Genomic DNA, 14823 nt, shown 5'->3' on the forward strand with positions numbered 1-14823 from the left:
TTGCTAACATGACATGGGGAAGGATAGATGTACCAGGGTTCTGAGAAAGAGGTAAAGGACAGGTCACTTAGTGGGACATAGGCCAGTATTTGTCACATTAGAAGAGCTGAAAGTCAGTCAAGTGTCTAAGTATTTATTAATAATAATAATAAGTCTCTGTGTCTTTATTCATCCACTGGCAGGACCAAGAAAGTCCCACTATTCACGACTCAGTGCTGCAGGCTGCTGTCACCTGATGCACACTGTAACTGTGTCTTCAGACAGTCACCCCATCTTTCTATCAAGCCAGCTGCCTCAGGTTGGTGTGGAACATGGTAAGACCAGAAGACTCCATGACTGTGGGCCACTGTCACACTTCTCCTGCTGTGAAGTGAGTTCCTTGGTCAGAATACCACGTGGAACTCTGTGTGGAATAGCAGGATGGTGGATAATGAAATTATCATTGTTTCAGGAGACGCATCACATGTGGGAAAGGCAAATCCACAGTCAGAATGAGCATCTACTCCAGTAAGTACCAAGTGTTGTCCTTTCCATGACAGACCTGGTTCATGTAGTCAGCCTGCCACCAGGTAGCTGGCTGGTCACCTTGAGGAATGGTGACACATCTGGGGCTCAGGGCTGGTTTCTGCTGTTGGCAGGTCTAGCATTCAGCAGCAGCTGTAGCCAGGTCAGCCATAGTGAGTGGATGTCCATATTGTTGAGCCCATCCATAACCCCCATCTCTGCCACCATGGCCTCTTTGTTCATGGGACCAATGGGTAATGACAGAGATGGCTGGGTAAAGAGATTGACTGTCCACAGAATGGGTCACCTACCAACATGATTATTGAACTTCTTCACAGCTGATGTCACCTTTTGATGAACATGTACAAGGGACACAAGTGTCTTCACACCCTTCCCCCATTTGGAGAGATTTATGCACATGCTTCCTCCCCCAGATGACTCCAATCTTGCTCATTCCAAGTCCTTGTCCATCAGCCAATCCATTGGCTACAGCACGTGAATTAGAGAGCAACCATATATCTGACCATTTCCCCTTACAAATAAAATGTATTAACGTGTATTGCCTGAACTTCCACCCACTGTGCAAGATTTCCCTTCCCAAGAGTCTTTCAGTATTGTCCAAGAAAGGGGTTGTAATGCTGCCACTGTGCATAACATGCAGAACTACAAGCAAGACAGACCGTGGTCTCTTCTTCCTTAGTCTTCCAATAATAAGGCCCCTCATGAGGCTGTAGGTGCATGCGTGGCAGCAGGTGACATTGCGACAGGAGTAGAGACCGTAGGCATTTGGGCAAAGCCTTCTTGTAACTTCTTTTGCCTAGAGGACCTGTCCAGGCCTGATTCCTTATATACCACTTCCATTTGACAACAAGTTACTGCCGTGTGTGTCCTATTTTATGACTTTGTGGGTTATATAACATCCAACTCATTATATGCAGCACAGGTCACATGATAGCTTGGTGGTCCATTGTTCAATGTTAAGTTTTCATCAAGGCTAAGAGCTGCCTCTCAGAGGGGGAATAGTGGTCTTCTGAGGGTGGTGGAGCCTTGCTCCAAAATCCCAAAGGTCTCTTCTGTGAGTCACTCATAGGTGTCTGCGAAAGACTCCAAACTGCATCCCTCTCTGTCACTGACACCTCAAGTACCATCAGGTCTGCTGGATTAGAAGGTCCAAGATTTGGAACAACCTGAACAGCAGCCTGCACTGGGTTAAGAGCCTTTGCCTGCTCCTGGACACACACAGAGCTGGCAGCTTTCTGATTCAGGAGGCACATGGGCCAGAGTAACAGATCCAAGTGAGGGATGTGCTGCCTGCAGAATCCAGAGAGACTAACCTAGCACTGTGCTCCTTTCTTGGTGGTAGGAGGGGCCGGATCAGTAGCTTTTCCTTCATCTTGGATGGACTATCTCTGCATGCCACAGCTCACTGGGTTCTTTAATTTCACTGAAGCAGAAGGCTCTCAAATGTTTGGTTGGATTTATTTCTTATCCTCTGCACACATGTGTTACCAGAGTCCAAAGTGTTTCTGACCACATCTCCCTTTAACTCTTCTATCTAGCCAGTGCAGAGCAACACATATTGACCGTGGAGAATGACAGTTGACTATTGATGGTGGCACTAATTTCTGAAATTCCTCTGAGGAGACGTTACTGTCTTTAATTTACTATTTTCCTTGGCAGAGGGAACTCAAAAGGCTTCCATTTAGCCTTTCTAACTAGAATAGCCCTTACTCCACAGGTCAGGGAACCAATGTGAGAATTCTGCCAACCTCTAAGTATATCTATCCCAGTTATACATTCTGGGACTGGAAAAATAACCACCGGATGAATTCAGGAACCCACTGGACCTAGTGTAAATCACATGTCTGCCAAAATTCATTAATCAACAGACATACACAATATCCTACTTTAACTGAAGCACCATAACATTTCTTAGGATCTCTGAAAATCAGCATTAATATGAATCACTCTCCAATTGACACTGGAAAGTCTGATTATTTCTTTCCCCAGGGTATGGTTACCCTGGTGAAAGCCTGTAGGGCCCACTAGGAAAGAACTGGAGAAAGGCTAGCCATAAACCTTTTTGGTATTTCATAAGGTATTTACTAAAGGTCACCTGGCCATTGGCTCATTCAAGGGGTTCTGCATCTGCAAACTGGCTCAAGTCCAGAAACTCATTCATGGGCCAAGATGTTCCTTTGTCAGTATTATGTAGCCTTTCTCTCATTTGGTGACAATTGTTCCACTCACGTGATCAAAGAAAATTGAAGGCTTCTCTGGTGATTTGATTAAGAATATTTGCTGGGCCCTGTGTGTACACACCCAGAGGCAGGCAGATCTCTGAGTTTGAGACAATCCTGGTGTCCAGAGTGAGTTCCAGGGCAGCCAGAGCTACACAGAGAGACCTGTAGCTGGTCTTTGCTACTTTCTGGTTTCTATTTCTCATCCTTTACCCCTGGGTTTTACCCCTATCACTAGATAGGAGAAAAGGAAGGATGAGAAAGAGAGAGGAGAGAAAGAGAGATTGAGAGAGACAAGAAATCTAATTTCTTTCCTAGCCACTATTCCCAGTTTCTAGCTCAGCCCCCTTCAAGTGTTTTTCCCAACCATTCCTCCCTCAGTTCCTCAGACCAAGCTTGGGGACCCCAGTGGAAGAGCTAGGGGAAGGACTGAAGGAGCCGAAGGGGATTGCAACCCCATAAAAAGAACAATATCAACGAACTGAACCACCCAGAGCTCCCAGGGATTAAACCACCAACCAAATCCTATACATGGAGGGAGCCAGGACTCCAGGTACATATGAGGCAGAGGATGGCCTTATTTAACATTAATGGGGGGGAGGCTTGATGCCCCCCCTGCAGGGGGATGCTAAAGGGGTGAGCCAAGAGTGGGTGAATGGGTGGAAGAGCACCCTCATAGAGGAAAAGAGGAGGGGGAGAGAGGGATGGAATGGGGAGGTTGGTGGAGGGATAACTGGGAAGGGGGCTATCATTTGAAATGTGTCTTAGTCAGGGTTCCTATTCCTGCCCAAACATCATGACCAAGAAGCAAGTTGGAGAGGAAAGGGTTTACTCGCCTTACACTTCCATACTGCTGTTCATCACCAAAGGAAGTCAGGACTGGAACTCAAGCAGGTCAGAAAGCAGGAGCTGATGCAGAAGCCATGGAGGGATGTTCTTCACTGGCTTGCCTCCCCTGGCTTGCTCAACCTACCCTCTTATAGAACCCAAGACTACCAGCCCAGGGATGGTCCCACCCACAAGGGGCCTTTCCCCCTTGATCACTAATTGAGAAAATGCCTTACAGTTGGATCTCATGGAGGCATTTCCTCAACTGAAGCTCCTTTCTCTGTGATAACTCCAGCTGTGTCAAGTTGACACAAAAATAGCCAGTAAAATTGACCCCTTGTCAACTTGACACACAAACACATCACTAGTAAGCCTCAACCCTTACATTCTTATTCATCCCCAAGATCTAAATAACTTTAAAAGTCCCACAGTCTTTACATATTCTTAAAATTTCAATCTCTTTAAAATATCCATCTCTTTTAAAATCATAAGTCTTTTTACAATTAAAAGTCTCTTAACTGTGGGCTCCACTAAAACAGTTTCTTCCTTCAAGAGGGAAAATATCAGGGCACAGTCACAATCAAAGCAAAAATCAATCTCCAACTGTCCAACGTCTGGGATCCAACTCACGATCTTCTGGGCTCCTCCAAGGGCTTGGGTCACTTCTCCAGCCATGCCCTTTGTAGCACACACGTCGTCCTCTGGGCTCCAGATGCCTGTACTCCACTGCTGCTGCTGCTCTTGGTGGTCATGTCGTGGTACTGGCATCTCCAAAACACTGCATGACCCCTTCAGTCCTGGGCCTTCAATTACAACTGAGGCTGCACCTTCACCAATGGCCTTCCATGGCCTCTCACAGTGCCGAGCCTCAGCTGCTCTGCATGACCCCTACATGCTTTCAAAACCAGTACCACCTGGGTGACCCTTACACATTACCAAGTCCCGCTGCAGAAGGAGTACAACCTTGCCTATTTCTGGAACACAGCCTCTTTGTGCTTTCAGAAAACACTTCCGAGATGTCACCTCAACGATGCTGGTCTCTTCTTAATCACCGCTAATTTCTTAGCTCCAGCTAACCAGCATCAATAGTCCCAGTAATGCAAAGTTTTTGCTTTAGTAGTTCTGGTATCTTGTTAATCACAGCTGATTCTTCAGCCCCAGCTAACCAGAACTACAAAATCTTCACAATCAAAACAGTAATGGCCCTGAAAAGAGTCTTTAATTTTCCCTCTGAAATTTCACAAACCAGACCTCCATCTTCTGCACTGTTCTCAACATTATCTTCCAAGCTCCTACACAACATCTGACAGAGCTCTTAACAACGAATGGATCTTCAAGCCCAAAGTTCCAAAGTCCTTCCACAGCCCTCCCCTAAACATGGTCAGGTTGTCACAGGAATACCCCACTCTGCTGGTACCAACTTCTGTATTAGTCAGGGTTCTCTAGAGTCACAGAACTTATGGGTAGTCTCTATATAGTAAAAGAATTTATTGATGACTTACAGTCGGCAGCCCAATTCCCAACAATGGTTCAGTCGCAGCTGTGAATGGAAGTCCAAGGATCTAGCAGTTACTCAGTCTCACACGGCAAGCAGGCGAAGGAGCAAGAGCTAGACTCCCTTCTTCCAATGTCCTTATATTGTCTCCAGCAGAAGGTGTAGCCCAGATTAAAGGTGTGTTCCACCACACCTTTAATCCCAGATGAAAGGTGTAGCCCAGATTAAATCTCCTTAAACTCAGAGATTTAATCTTCTGGAATCCATAGCCACTATGGCTCAAGATCTCCATACCAAGATCCAGATAAGGATCTCCAAGCCTCCAGATAAGGGTCACTGGCGTGCCTTCTAATTCTGGATTGTAGTTCATTCCAAATATAGTCAAGTTGACAACCAGGAATAGCCACTACAAAATGTAAGTGAATAAAAGTATTAATATAAAATTATACATATAACAAAACCCCCAGCAGGCTGTTGAAGACATATTTGAACGAGGAGCAAAGCTGCAGCTCCAGCAAGGAGCAGAACTTGGCAGCTTCAGCCACATGGTTCTGGTTTCTTCAGAGTTAAATAACCAGAAAGGAAGTATGGAATCTCCCTCCAAGGCGAAGAAGAATTGCCACTGAGGGCAGGCATAAGGCAGGGTTGTAAGACACGGAGGCCTAGAGAGGCCTCTGTGTGAAGCTGTGACAGTGAATCCTGGATTCCACTGTGGACCTCAAATGTTGGGGATGCCACAGTCACGGGACACCTCTCAACCAAAGGTGCTAAGAGGGAGAGGAACCAGCCCAAGAGACAGAAATGTGTTGCAGTCAACAAAGGTGACAGGAGATCTGAAGAGTGCTTTGACATCAGACATGGAGTTGCAGAGTCTGGCGTTGGCCCAGCTGCTCTCTGGTCTTGCTCTGGTTCAGCATTTCCTCACGATGCTCCCTCTCCTGCATTTTGGAACTGTGATGCACATCCTGTGCCATGGCGTGGGGGGAGAATGTGATCTATCGGATTTTTTTATATGTATTTATTTATTTATTTATTTTGCTTTTTTCAAAATAGGGTTTCTCTGTAGCCCTGGCGGTCCTGGAACTCACTTTGTAGGCCAGGCTGGCCTCAAACTCAGAAATCCCGCCTGCCTCTGCCTCCCAAGTGCTGGGATTAAAGGCGTGCGCCACCACGCCTGAGTCCTGATTTTTTATTTTTATTTTGCAGGGGTTACAGTTTAGGGATTGCATGGATCTCAGAAGAGACTCAGAACTTTGAAGTTCATAATGTGTTGAGATTGTGATAGACATTAAACTATGGGGTTTAAGTTGGCTGAAGCATTTTTGCCTTATGATATTGCTGCAAGCCTGTGGGGAACTGGAAATGGAATGTTGTGGTTTGAATTAGAATGGTTCCCCGTAGGCTCATGCATATTATAATCTTGATCATCAAGGTGTAGGAGGTGTGGCCTTGTTAGAGGACTGTGGCCCTGTTTGAGGAAAAGAGTCAGAGGGTAGGATTTGGTTTTCAAAAGCCAGGCCTAGTCTTTTTCTGTCTCTGTCTCTCTGTCTCTCTCTGTCTCTCTCTGTCTCTCTCTGTGTCTCTGTCTCTCTCTGTCTCTCTCTCTCTCTGTCTCTCTCTCCCCTGCTGCCTATGGATCCCTATGTAGAACTCTCAGCCCTTTCCCCAGCCCCATGGCTGCCTGTGTGCATCTCTTCATGATGAGAATGGACTGACCTCTGAAATGTAAACAAGCTCCAATTAAATGCTTTCTTAAATGTGTTTTTATTTGTTCATGATGTCTCCTCACAGCAATACAACAATGACTAAGACATTTTCTTATGTATTTTATGCATAGAAACACTATGACCAAAGTTCCTTGGGAGTGAAGACACTATAAAATTCATGCTGCCAGAGATGACCATTCTGGGTAGGGTAGTCCACTGTGGACATTATGTTGTCTCTGCTTCCCATTATGGTAATTACAATCACCCTGCCTTTGGCACTTGGGTGCTGCTACATGGCCACTGTTGAGAATTAAACCCACTGCATTTAATTCATCCAATTCAGCAGCAACAGCATCTCCAACCCTAAGGTCTGGCACAAGGAAAAGGACAACGACAAAGCTCTTCAAATGTGCTGGTGCCCTCTCAACATTTTGTGTCTTATATGATCAGTGAAGGGCGTGTCTTCTGGGCTGTCCCACGGCAAAGAATTAAGTTTTACACAGCATGAACACTCCACCATTGCATATTCCCTCAGCTGTAAATCCCTCCATCAACACTAAACCAAGATATATTAGACATCTTCAACTCCCTTTCAGTAGACCATCTTTTCATAACCACTTCAAGCTAAACATTCAAACACAGTCTTGACAACTTTTTAAATGTGAAATCTAAAGCTACAATCTTTACAGAGTGAACCCATGTCAAAAAACTCAGCCTGACCCAGTTTTATGTTCCTTCCACTATTATCCCATACCTTCAAAATCCATTCCCACACATGTTCCCCACATTCTGCTTAATGAATTAGCAAACTCGTCAAGCTCCTTACATGAGTGCACAGAAGTACAGGGCTCCTCCTCTTGCACTACACACTCCACCTCCCTTCCTGGAATCTACTTTGTCTGAAGTCTGGTTATAGGTCTAGAGACAGGTAACACAGCCGCTGAAAAACACTGGAGTTGAGAAAGGACTGTTGGATTAGATTGGCGCACATATGTGAGAACCTCAGAATGGAAGGAAGGAAATGTGTTGAGTTCAGGGAGATGGTTTGCTTTTGTTTCAACAAGAAAAGAAAAGCTATAACTTCCTTCAAAATTCATAAAGATGAGATTTGACCAGAGGAGACATCCTGAAAATCTTGGCTGCAAAAATGAACATAACAAAGCAGATCAACAAAACTAAACAAAAGATGAATTCTCATCCCTCTATGTGGAAACAGCTATGGAGAAGGCCAAGAATGGAATGTCTCCAGCCAGGATGTCAGCTATTCATATCCAATAAATCTTGTTGGCTACAAAGTCCACATGACTTATGAGGTCATCCTTTCAATGTGGCATGGGTGGATATTTATATTGCAGCTTGAGTATATAGCGCCAACAGAGTTATAAAGCTCTGTGCACACTGTACATTCCATACATGTGTTAATGCAGAAATGCATATCACCTATAAAAGTTTGTGTGTTTACAGAGAAAGGACCAGACACTAATGAAGACAAGACAAATAGCCCAGATGATCCAACCTCAAACTGCCTTAATGGCCCCTCAAAATTATGCATCCAAAACAACTTCAAAATAGCTAATCTTGCAGCCTCAAAGACTGCTCCATCCAGGACTTCAGCTGAGCCCTGCACCTTCCCATCACACAGCGAGTGGACAGCATTGAGGTTTTAAACATTTCCAGGCTTCAGGCACCTGTGTTTGGCTGTGCCTGTGGTCTGACTGGACTTTAATGGCATAGGTTGTGGAAAGCTGGACCCAGGGACCATTATAGAGCAGGTGAACGTGCAGACCATCATTGCCAATGCGCAGGAGCTGCTGAAGATGACTGACAGGTGTTTCACGAAGTGCATCGGGAAGCCTGGGGCCCCTGGGACAACTCTGAGCAGAAATGCATCACCTTATGCATGGACCGCTACAAGATGCCTTGACACTGTGTCCTACGCCTACAACTCTCGACTGCCACTGGAACAAGCCAACGTGTGATCGACACCTGTGCTTTCTGACAGTGCTCTCAGAAGACAGCAAGGACCAGTGTGAGTGCAGGGACATGGCTGACCCACTGAGCTGTGACCTCATGAGAGAGCAGGCCAATGAAGCACTGATGGGAGGGTGGGGAGGAGCGACTCCCACTGTTCCCAGTGTCTTTCCCTTGGTGTGCAGATAGATGTGTGAGCTCACACTGTTCTTGTACCATGTCTTTCCTCTGCCGTCATGGACTCACATTCTCTGAAAGTAGAAACAGATTAAAAACATATTCACAACTTGCTGGGGTCCCAGTGTCTTATAGTCATAGAAAAGTAACTAAAGTCAGGTGCGATGACACAGGCCATTAATCCCAGCAGACAGGTGAACTCTGTGAGTTCAAGGCCAGCCTGATGTACATGGTCATCTGTGGAGACACACCTTGCCTTATAAAAACAGGATAAAACAGAAGAGAAGTAACAGAGACAGATCTTCTGTGGAGCTGCGTAAGGCCAGTTGCTTCCCTAGTCATGATGAAACCTAAGAGCATCACGTTCCCAGGGAAACGGGGAGAGATCAGGTCAAACTGCACACAACCAAAACCTGCACAAACTTCATCTTTCCCCACATCACTGATCAGGGGTGAAACCTCACATCACAGTGTGTGCTCTCTGGCATGAGAATCTTCTTTCTGCCAGTGTCCACACTGCACAGGCTTGAGGAACTCTGGGGCCAACTCAGTTATCAGATCCAGTGTCCCACACAGCTGTGACATTCATGTCCCTCACCTCATCAGCTCATAAGTGTGAGTGAAGGTCAGGGAGGGAGGGAGAGGGTCAGAGATTACATAACTTCTACCACACTATCATCCTTATTCTGTGTTATAGTCGGTGACAGTTCCTCTCCTACTGTGATTGAGTCACTAAAGCAACTGCACCATGGAAGTGCAAACACAGGGAAGTGCAGTGGAGACAGGGATCAGTGCCCTGCTGTCTGTGGTCTGCACAGGGGTCTCTCTTCAGTGGACAAGGGGGTCTCCTGTGCTGAGACAATGTCCCAGGTCCACAGAGACAAACTCAGGACTCAGAATGAAGCTCCTAGTTTTAAATACACACACACACACACACACACACACACACACACACACACACACACACCTACCCACCTGAAGCCACGGACTTCTAGGAATTAACACAAGGAATCTGTGTCTCAGCACAGGGCTGAGAAGACAGATCCTGAGGGGAGAGGCCAAGCATACACTTAACAGATGAGAGTCCTGTACTCAGGCTTGGCAGTGTGAGCCGCCCACTGCAGGTGAACAGAGCCTGGTCTCTGTGGGGTCCAACTGGGGCTTGCAGGCCAGAACCTCTGGTTTAAGGAGAAACCTCTCTCCCCTGCAGCCCCAAGCGCTTGGGTCTCCACTGTATTCCCGGAAGTGCCTTTCTTTTTTTTTTTTTTAAATGATTTATTTATTTATATATTTATTATTACACTGTAGCTGTCTTCAGACAGACCAGAAGAGGGAGTCAGATCTTGTTACGGATGGTTGTGAGCCACCATGTGGTTGCTGGGATTTGAACTAAGGACCTTTGAAAGAGCAGTAGGGTGCTCTTACCTGCTGAGCCATCTCACCAGCCCGTGGTATTTCTTCTAGAAGACTCTAGGGTCTGACTTCTGAGGAGAAGAAGGAAGAGGAAGAGTGGAGGAGAGGACTTAGAGAGTCTGGCCTGCAGGTCTCTCCTGGTGTCCTGACAGCTTCTGGATCAGGACTTAGAGACTCCACAGCACAGGGTTCAGGCAAAGTCCTAGTCTCCAGTGTATGAGGTCAGGGCTGGGGAAGCCCAGGGCTGGGGATTCCCCATCTCCCCAGTTTCACTTCTGCTCCTAACCTGGGTCAGGTGCTTCTGTCAGGACACTGATGACGGGCCTACAGGTCTCACACGCAATGGGTGGCGCGTTCCTGGGGAACCAACCAGCTTCTCGGAGGCAAAGTCCACACAGCTAGCAGAACTCAGATGTCCCGGAAGCCAGATAGGATCGGATGGCTTGGCGCACAGTGCTCCTGCTGCTGGCGGCCGCCCTGGCCCCGACTCAGACCTGTGCGGGTGAGAGCGGGGTCCGGAGGGAAACGGCCTCTGCGGGGAGGGGAGGGGGCAACACCGGGGAAGCCTCGTCCCTGTGTGGCTTTTCTGATCCTTCACCCGATCTCCACCAGCATCTCCAGCCCCGCGTCCTGCTCCCCTCCCAGCCCGCGCACCCGCCCGGGGTCCTGGGAGGAAGTCGGGGTCTCACCGCGCGCCGCCCCCAGGCTCACACTCGCTGCGGTATTTCCACACAGCCATGTCCCGGCCTGGCCTCGGGGAGCCCCGGTTCATCGCTGTTGGCTACGTGGACGACACGCAGTTCGTGAGCTTCGACAGCGCCGCGGAGAATCCGAGGATGGAGCCGCGCGCGCCATGGATGGAGCAGGAGGAGCCTGAGTATTGGGAGCGGGAGACACGGATCGCCAAGAACACGGAGCAGATTTCTCGAGTGAACCTGAGGACTCTGAGCGGCTACTACAACCAGAGCGAGGGCGGTGGGTGACCCAGGGTCGGATGTCACAACCCCTTCATGTCCGGACAAGGAGACCTGAGATGGAAAGTTCCCGGGCTCCAAGTCCGAGGTTCGGGAGCAGAACCACAACCCAGCATTGGTTTCCCTTTCAGTTTGTAGGTGTCCGCTCGCTCGTGGGCGGGTCCGGCAGAACACGGGAGGGGGGTCAGGGGGTGCTGACCGCGGGGTCCCGTAGGCTCTCACACTTACCAGCGGATGTCTGGCTGTGATGTGGGGTCCGACCGGCGCCTCCTCCGTGGGTACTGGCAGTATGCATACGACGGCCAGGATTACATCGCCCTGAATGAAGACCTGAAAACGTGGACGACAGCAGACATAACAGCTCAGATTACCAAACAAAAACTGGAGCAGGCTGGTGCTGCAGAAAGAGAGAGGGCCTACCTGGAGGGCGAGTGCGTGGAGTGGCTCCGCAGATACCTGGAGCTCGGGAATGCGACGCTGCTGCGCACAGGTGCAGGGGCCGCGGGCAGCTCCTCCCTCTGCCCTCGGGCTGGGGCTCAGTCCTGGGGAAGAAGAAACCCTCAGCTGGGGTGATGCCCCTGTCTCAGAGGGGAGACAGTGTCCCTGGGTCTCCTGATCCCTCATCACAGTGACTGCACTGACTCTCCCAGGGCTCAGCCTTCTCCCTGGACAGTGCCCAGGCTGTCTCAGGAGGGAAGGAGAGAATTTCCCTGAGGTAACAACAGCTGCTCCCTTCAGTTCCCCTGCAGCCTCTGTCAGCCATGGCCTCTCCCAGGCAGGGTTCTCTGCCCACACCCAGTGTCTGTGGACACTGACTCCTGTCCTGCTGAGTGTGTCAGCCCTTACACCTCAGGACCAGAAGTCGCCTTACCTGATAAGAGACATGGAGTCCCCCTACACAAGGATGGTTCCCCCCAGCTTTTAGAACTTTCCAAAGAATACATTCTCACAGATCCTTTCCTATCTGTGGGATTTGCGTCCCTTCAACATCCCAATTCTATCTATTCCTACAGTGCTGAATGGCCCACGAGCCTTTATGGGGTACAGTACAGGAATATAAATTGTGGAATTTCTTACTTTTTTCTCTTTTCATTTTCTTTCTTTTTTTTTTTTAAGATTTATTTATTATTATATCTAAGTACACTGTAGCTGTCTTCAGATGCACCAGAAGAGGGAGTCAGATCTCATTAGGAATAGTTGTGAGCCACCATGTGGTTGCTGGGATTTGAACCGGGACCTTTAGAAGAGCAGTCAGTGCTCTTAAGCACTGAGCCATCTCTCCATCCCTCTTTTCATTTTCTTATTTCATATTTTCTTTACTTTTTGGGTGTTTGTTTGTTTGTTTGTTTGTTTTTGAAGGTATTATTTTGCTTCTAGTCAGGTTTGGTCTGCACTGGAGTGATCCTGTTTCTCCCTGCCCTTGTATTATCATTTGTATCAATCTCCACAGGTGTCAGGGGAGAGTGCTAAACTAGACAATTAGACAAGTTAAATAGGGTTTTCATTAAAGGAGAGATTCCTGTGAACTTAGACTGTTTCCTGTCAGAACTAAACATCCAGAAGCCTCCTGCTCTTCCTCTGCCCCCACAAGTTACAGTGCTCCCCCCAGTGAATCAGGACTTGGACTCTGAGAGACAGGGTCTTCTGCAATCCAGGGCTGAGTGAGACAGAAGACCACACACCCTGTGAGCCCACTGTGTTCCAGTGAGTGGGGCACTGGGGTCCACCTCTCACTCCAGGGATCCTGTGTGACATACATGTACTTTGTCCCCCCAGAGACAGGGGCATTTTCTCTGGCTGCATACTTTGTGATGGCTACTCACTTAGAATGACTGTTAATGTTGGTCAGCAAGATGACCACAGTGCAGTCTCAGTGGTGGCACCCTTCCAGTGGCATATGGCCCTGATTTCTGATTTTGATATGAACTCAAACACATATTAAATTACGTATTTTCCATTCCCTCTTCCATCCTATGACTACCTCTCTCATGCTATTGATCATCACATAAGGATGACCATGTTGACCCCCTGGCCTCTGTGGATTCCCTCTTAGCTTCTGAGTCCCAAAAGAAAATGTGCAGTCCTGTGCTGAGGGGACCAGCTCTACCTGCAGGTCACTAGTGCAATGACAGTTGAAGTGTCAGACAGACACATAGTTCACTGTCATCATTGGTTTAGCTGAGTCTTGTGTAGATTTCAGTTTGTCTTGTTAATGGTGGAATTTCTTAAATCTTCCACACAGATCCCCCAAAGGCCCATGTGACCCATCACCCCAGATCTGAAGGTGATGTCACCCTGAGGTGCTGGGCCCTGGGCTTCTACCCTGCTGACATCACCCTGACCTGGCAGTTGAATGGGGAGGAGCTGACCCAGGACATGGAGCTTGTGGAGACCAGGCCTGCAGGGGATGGAACCTTCCAGAAGTGGGCATCTGTGGTGGTGCCTCTTGGGAAGGAGCAGAATTACACATGCCATGTGTACCATGAGGGGCTGCCTGAGCCCCTCACCCTGAGATGGGATAAGGAGGGTGTGGGTGCAGAGCTGGAGTCAGGGAAAGCTGGAGCCTTCTGCAGACCCTGAGCTGGTCAGGGCTGAGAGCTGGAGTCATGACCCTCACCTTCATTTCCTGTCCCGGTCCTTCCCAGAGCCTCCTCCATCCACCGACTCCAACATGGTGACCATTGCTGTTCTGGTTGTCCTTGGAGCTGTGATAGTCATTGTTGCTGGGGTGGCTTTTGTGATGAAGAGGATGATAAACACAGGTAGGAAAGGACAGGGTTTGCATTTTCTCTCAGCCTCCTTTAAAAGTGTGCTCTGGCCAGGCGTGGTGGCATACACCTTTAATCCCAGCACTTGGGAGGCAGAGGCAGGAGGATTTCTGAGTTCAAGGCCAGCCTGGTATACAAAGTGAGTTCCAGGACAGCCAGGGCTTCAGAGAAACCCTGTCTTGGAAAACAAAAAAGCAAACAAACAAACAAAAAAAATTGTGCTCTGCTCATCAATGGGGAACACAGCCACACCCCACATTGCTACTGTCTCTAACTGGGTCTGCTGTCAGGTCTGGGAACTTCCAGTGTCAAGATCTTCCTTGAACTCTCACAGCTTTTCTTCTCACAGGTGGACAAGGAGGGGACTATGCTTCAGCTCCAGGTTAATGTGGGGGACAGGATTGTCCTGAGGACATTGGAGTGATGTTGGAGATGGGAGCTCTGGAAATCCATAATAGCTCCTCCAGAGAAATCTTCTGGGGGCTTCAGTTGTACCATGATATGAATACACACACGTACATACGCATATATATTTGTTTTGTTTTACCCTAGGCAGAGAATGCTCCCAGAGCTCTGATATGTCTCTCCCAGATTGTAAAGATGACACTCTAGGGTCTGATTTGAGAGGGGCAATGTGGACATGATTGGGTTTCAGAGACTCCCAGAATCCCCTGTGAGTGAGCTGTGGGTTGTTGGAATGTTGTCTTCACAGTGATGGGTCATGACTCTCATTCTCTAGCGTGAAGA

At 48.1% G+C, this 14823-nt stretch overlaps 1 protein-coding gene and 1 pseudogene across 1 annotated transcript; both read left to right on the forward strand.

Annotated features, from left to right (window-relative positions):
* The first annotated feature begins 8497 nt into the window (after positions 1-8497).
* Positions 8498-8752, forward strand: LOC110288490 (mitochondrial import inner membrane translocase subunit Tim13 pseudogene; annotated as a pseudogene).
* A 2003-nt stretch (positions 8753-10755) lies between these two features.
* On the forward strand, positions 10756-13920 carry LOC110288489 (H-2 class I histocompatibility antigen, Q10 alpha chain-like). Its single transcript, XM_085833084.1, has 4 exons — positions 10756-10836; positions 11070-11309; positions 11523-11798; positions 13551-13920. Exons 1-4 carry the CDS (start codon positions 10773-10775, stop codon positions 13886-13888), a joined length of 918 nt encoding a protein of 305 aa, XP_085689210.1. The 5' UTR covers positions 10756-10772; the 3' UTR covers positions 13889-13920.
* Positions 13921-14823: the final 903 nt, after the last annotated feature.

Source organism: Mus caroli, unplaced genomic scaffold (genome assembly GCF_978045245.1).
Source record: "Mus caroli unplaced genomic scaffold, Mus_caroli_1 scaffold_18, whole genome shotgun sequence".
Classification (NCBI taxonomy): Eukaryota; Metazoa; Chordata; class Mammalia; order Rodentia; family Muridae; genus Mus; species Mus caroli.

What these genes read in the sequence shown, in the direction of transcription:
- LOC110288489 (XM_085833084.1), top strand. Translation starts at nt 10,773, where the DNA reads ATGGCTTGGCGCACAGTGCTCCTGCTGCTGGCGGCCGCCCTGGCCCCG. An exon ending in CCCGACTCAGACCTGTGCGG is followed by an intron (nt 10,837 to 11,069) that starts GTGAGAGCGGGG and finishes ATTTCCACACAG; the next exon opens with CCATGTCCCGGCCTGGCCTC. An exon ending in CTACAACCAGAGCGAGGGCG is followed by an intron (nt 11,310 to 11,522) that starts GTGGGTGACCCA and finishes GGGGTCCCGTAG; the next exon opens with GCTCTCACACTTACCAGCGG.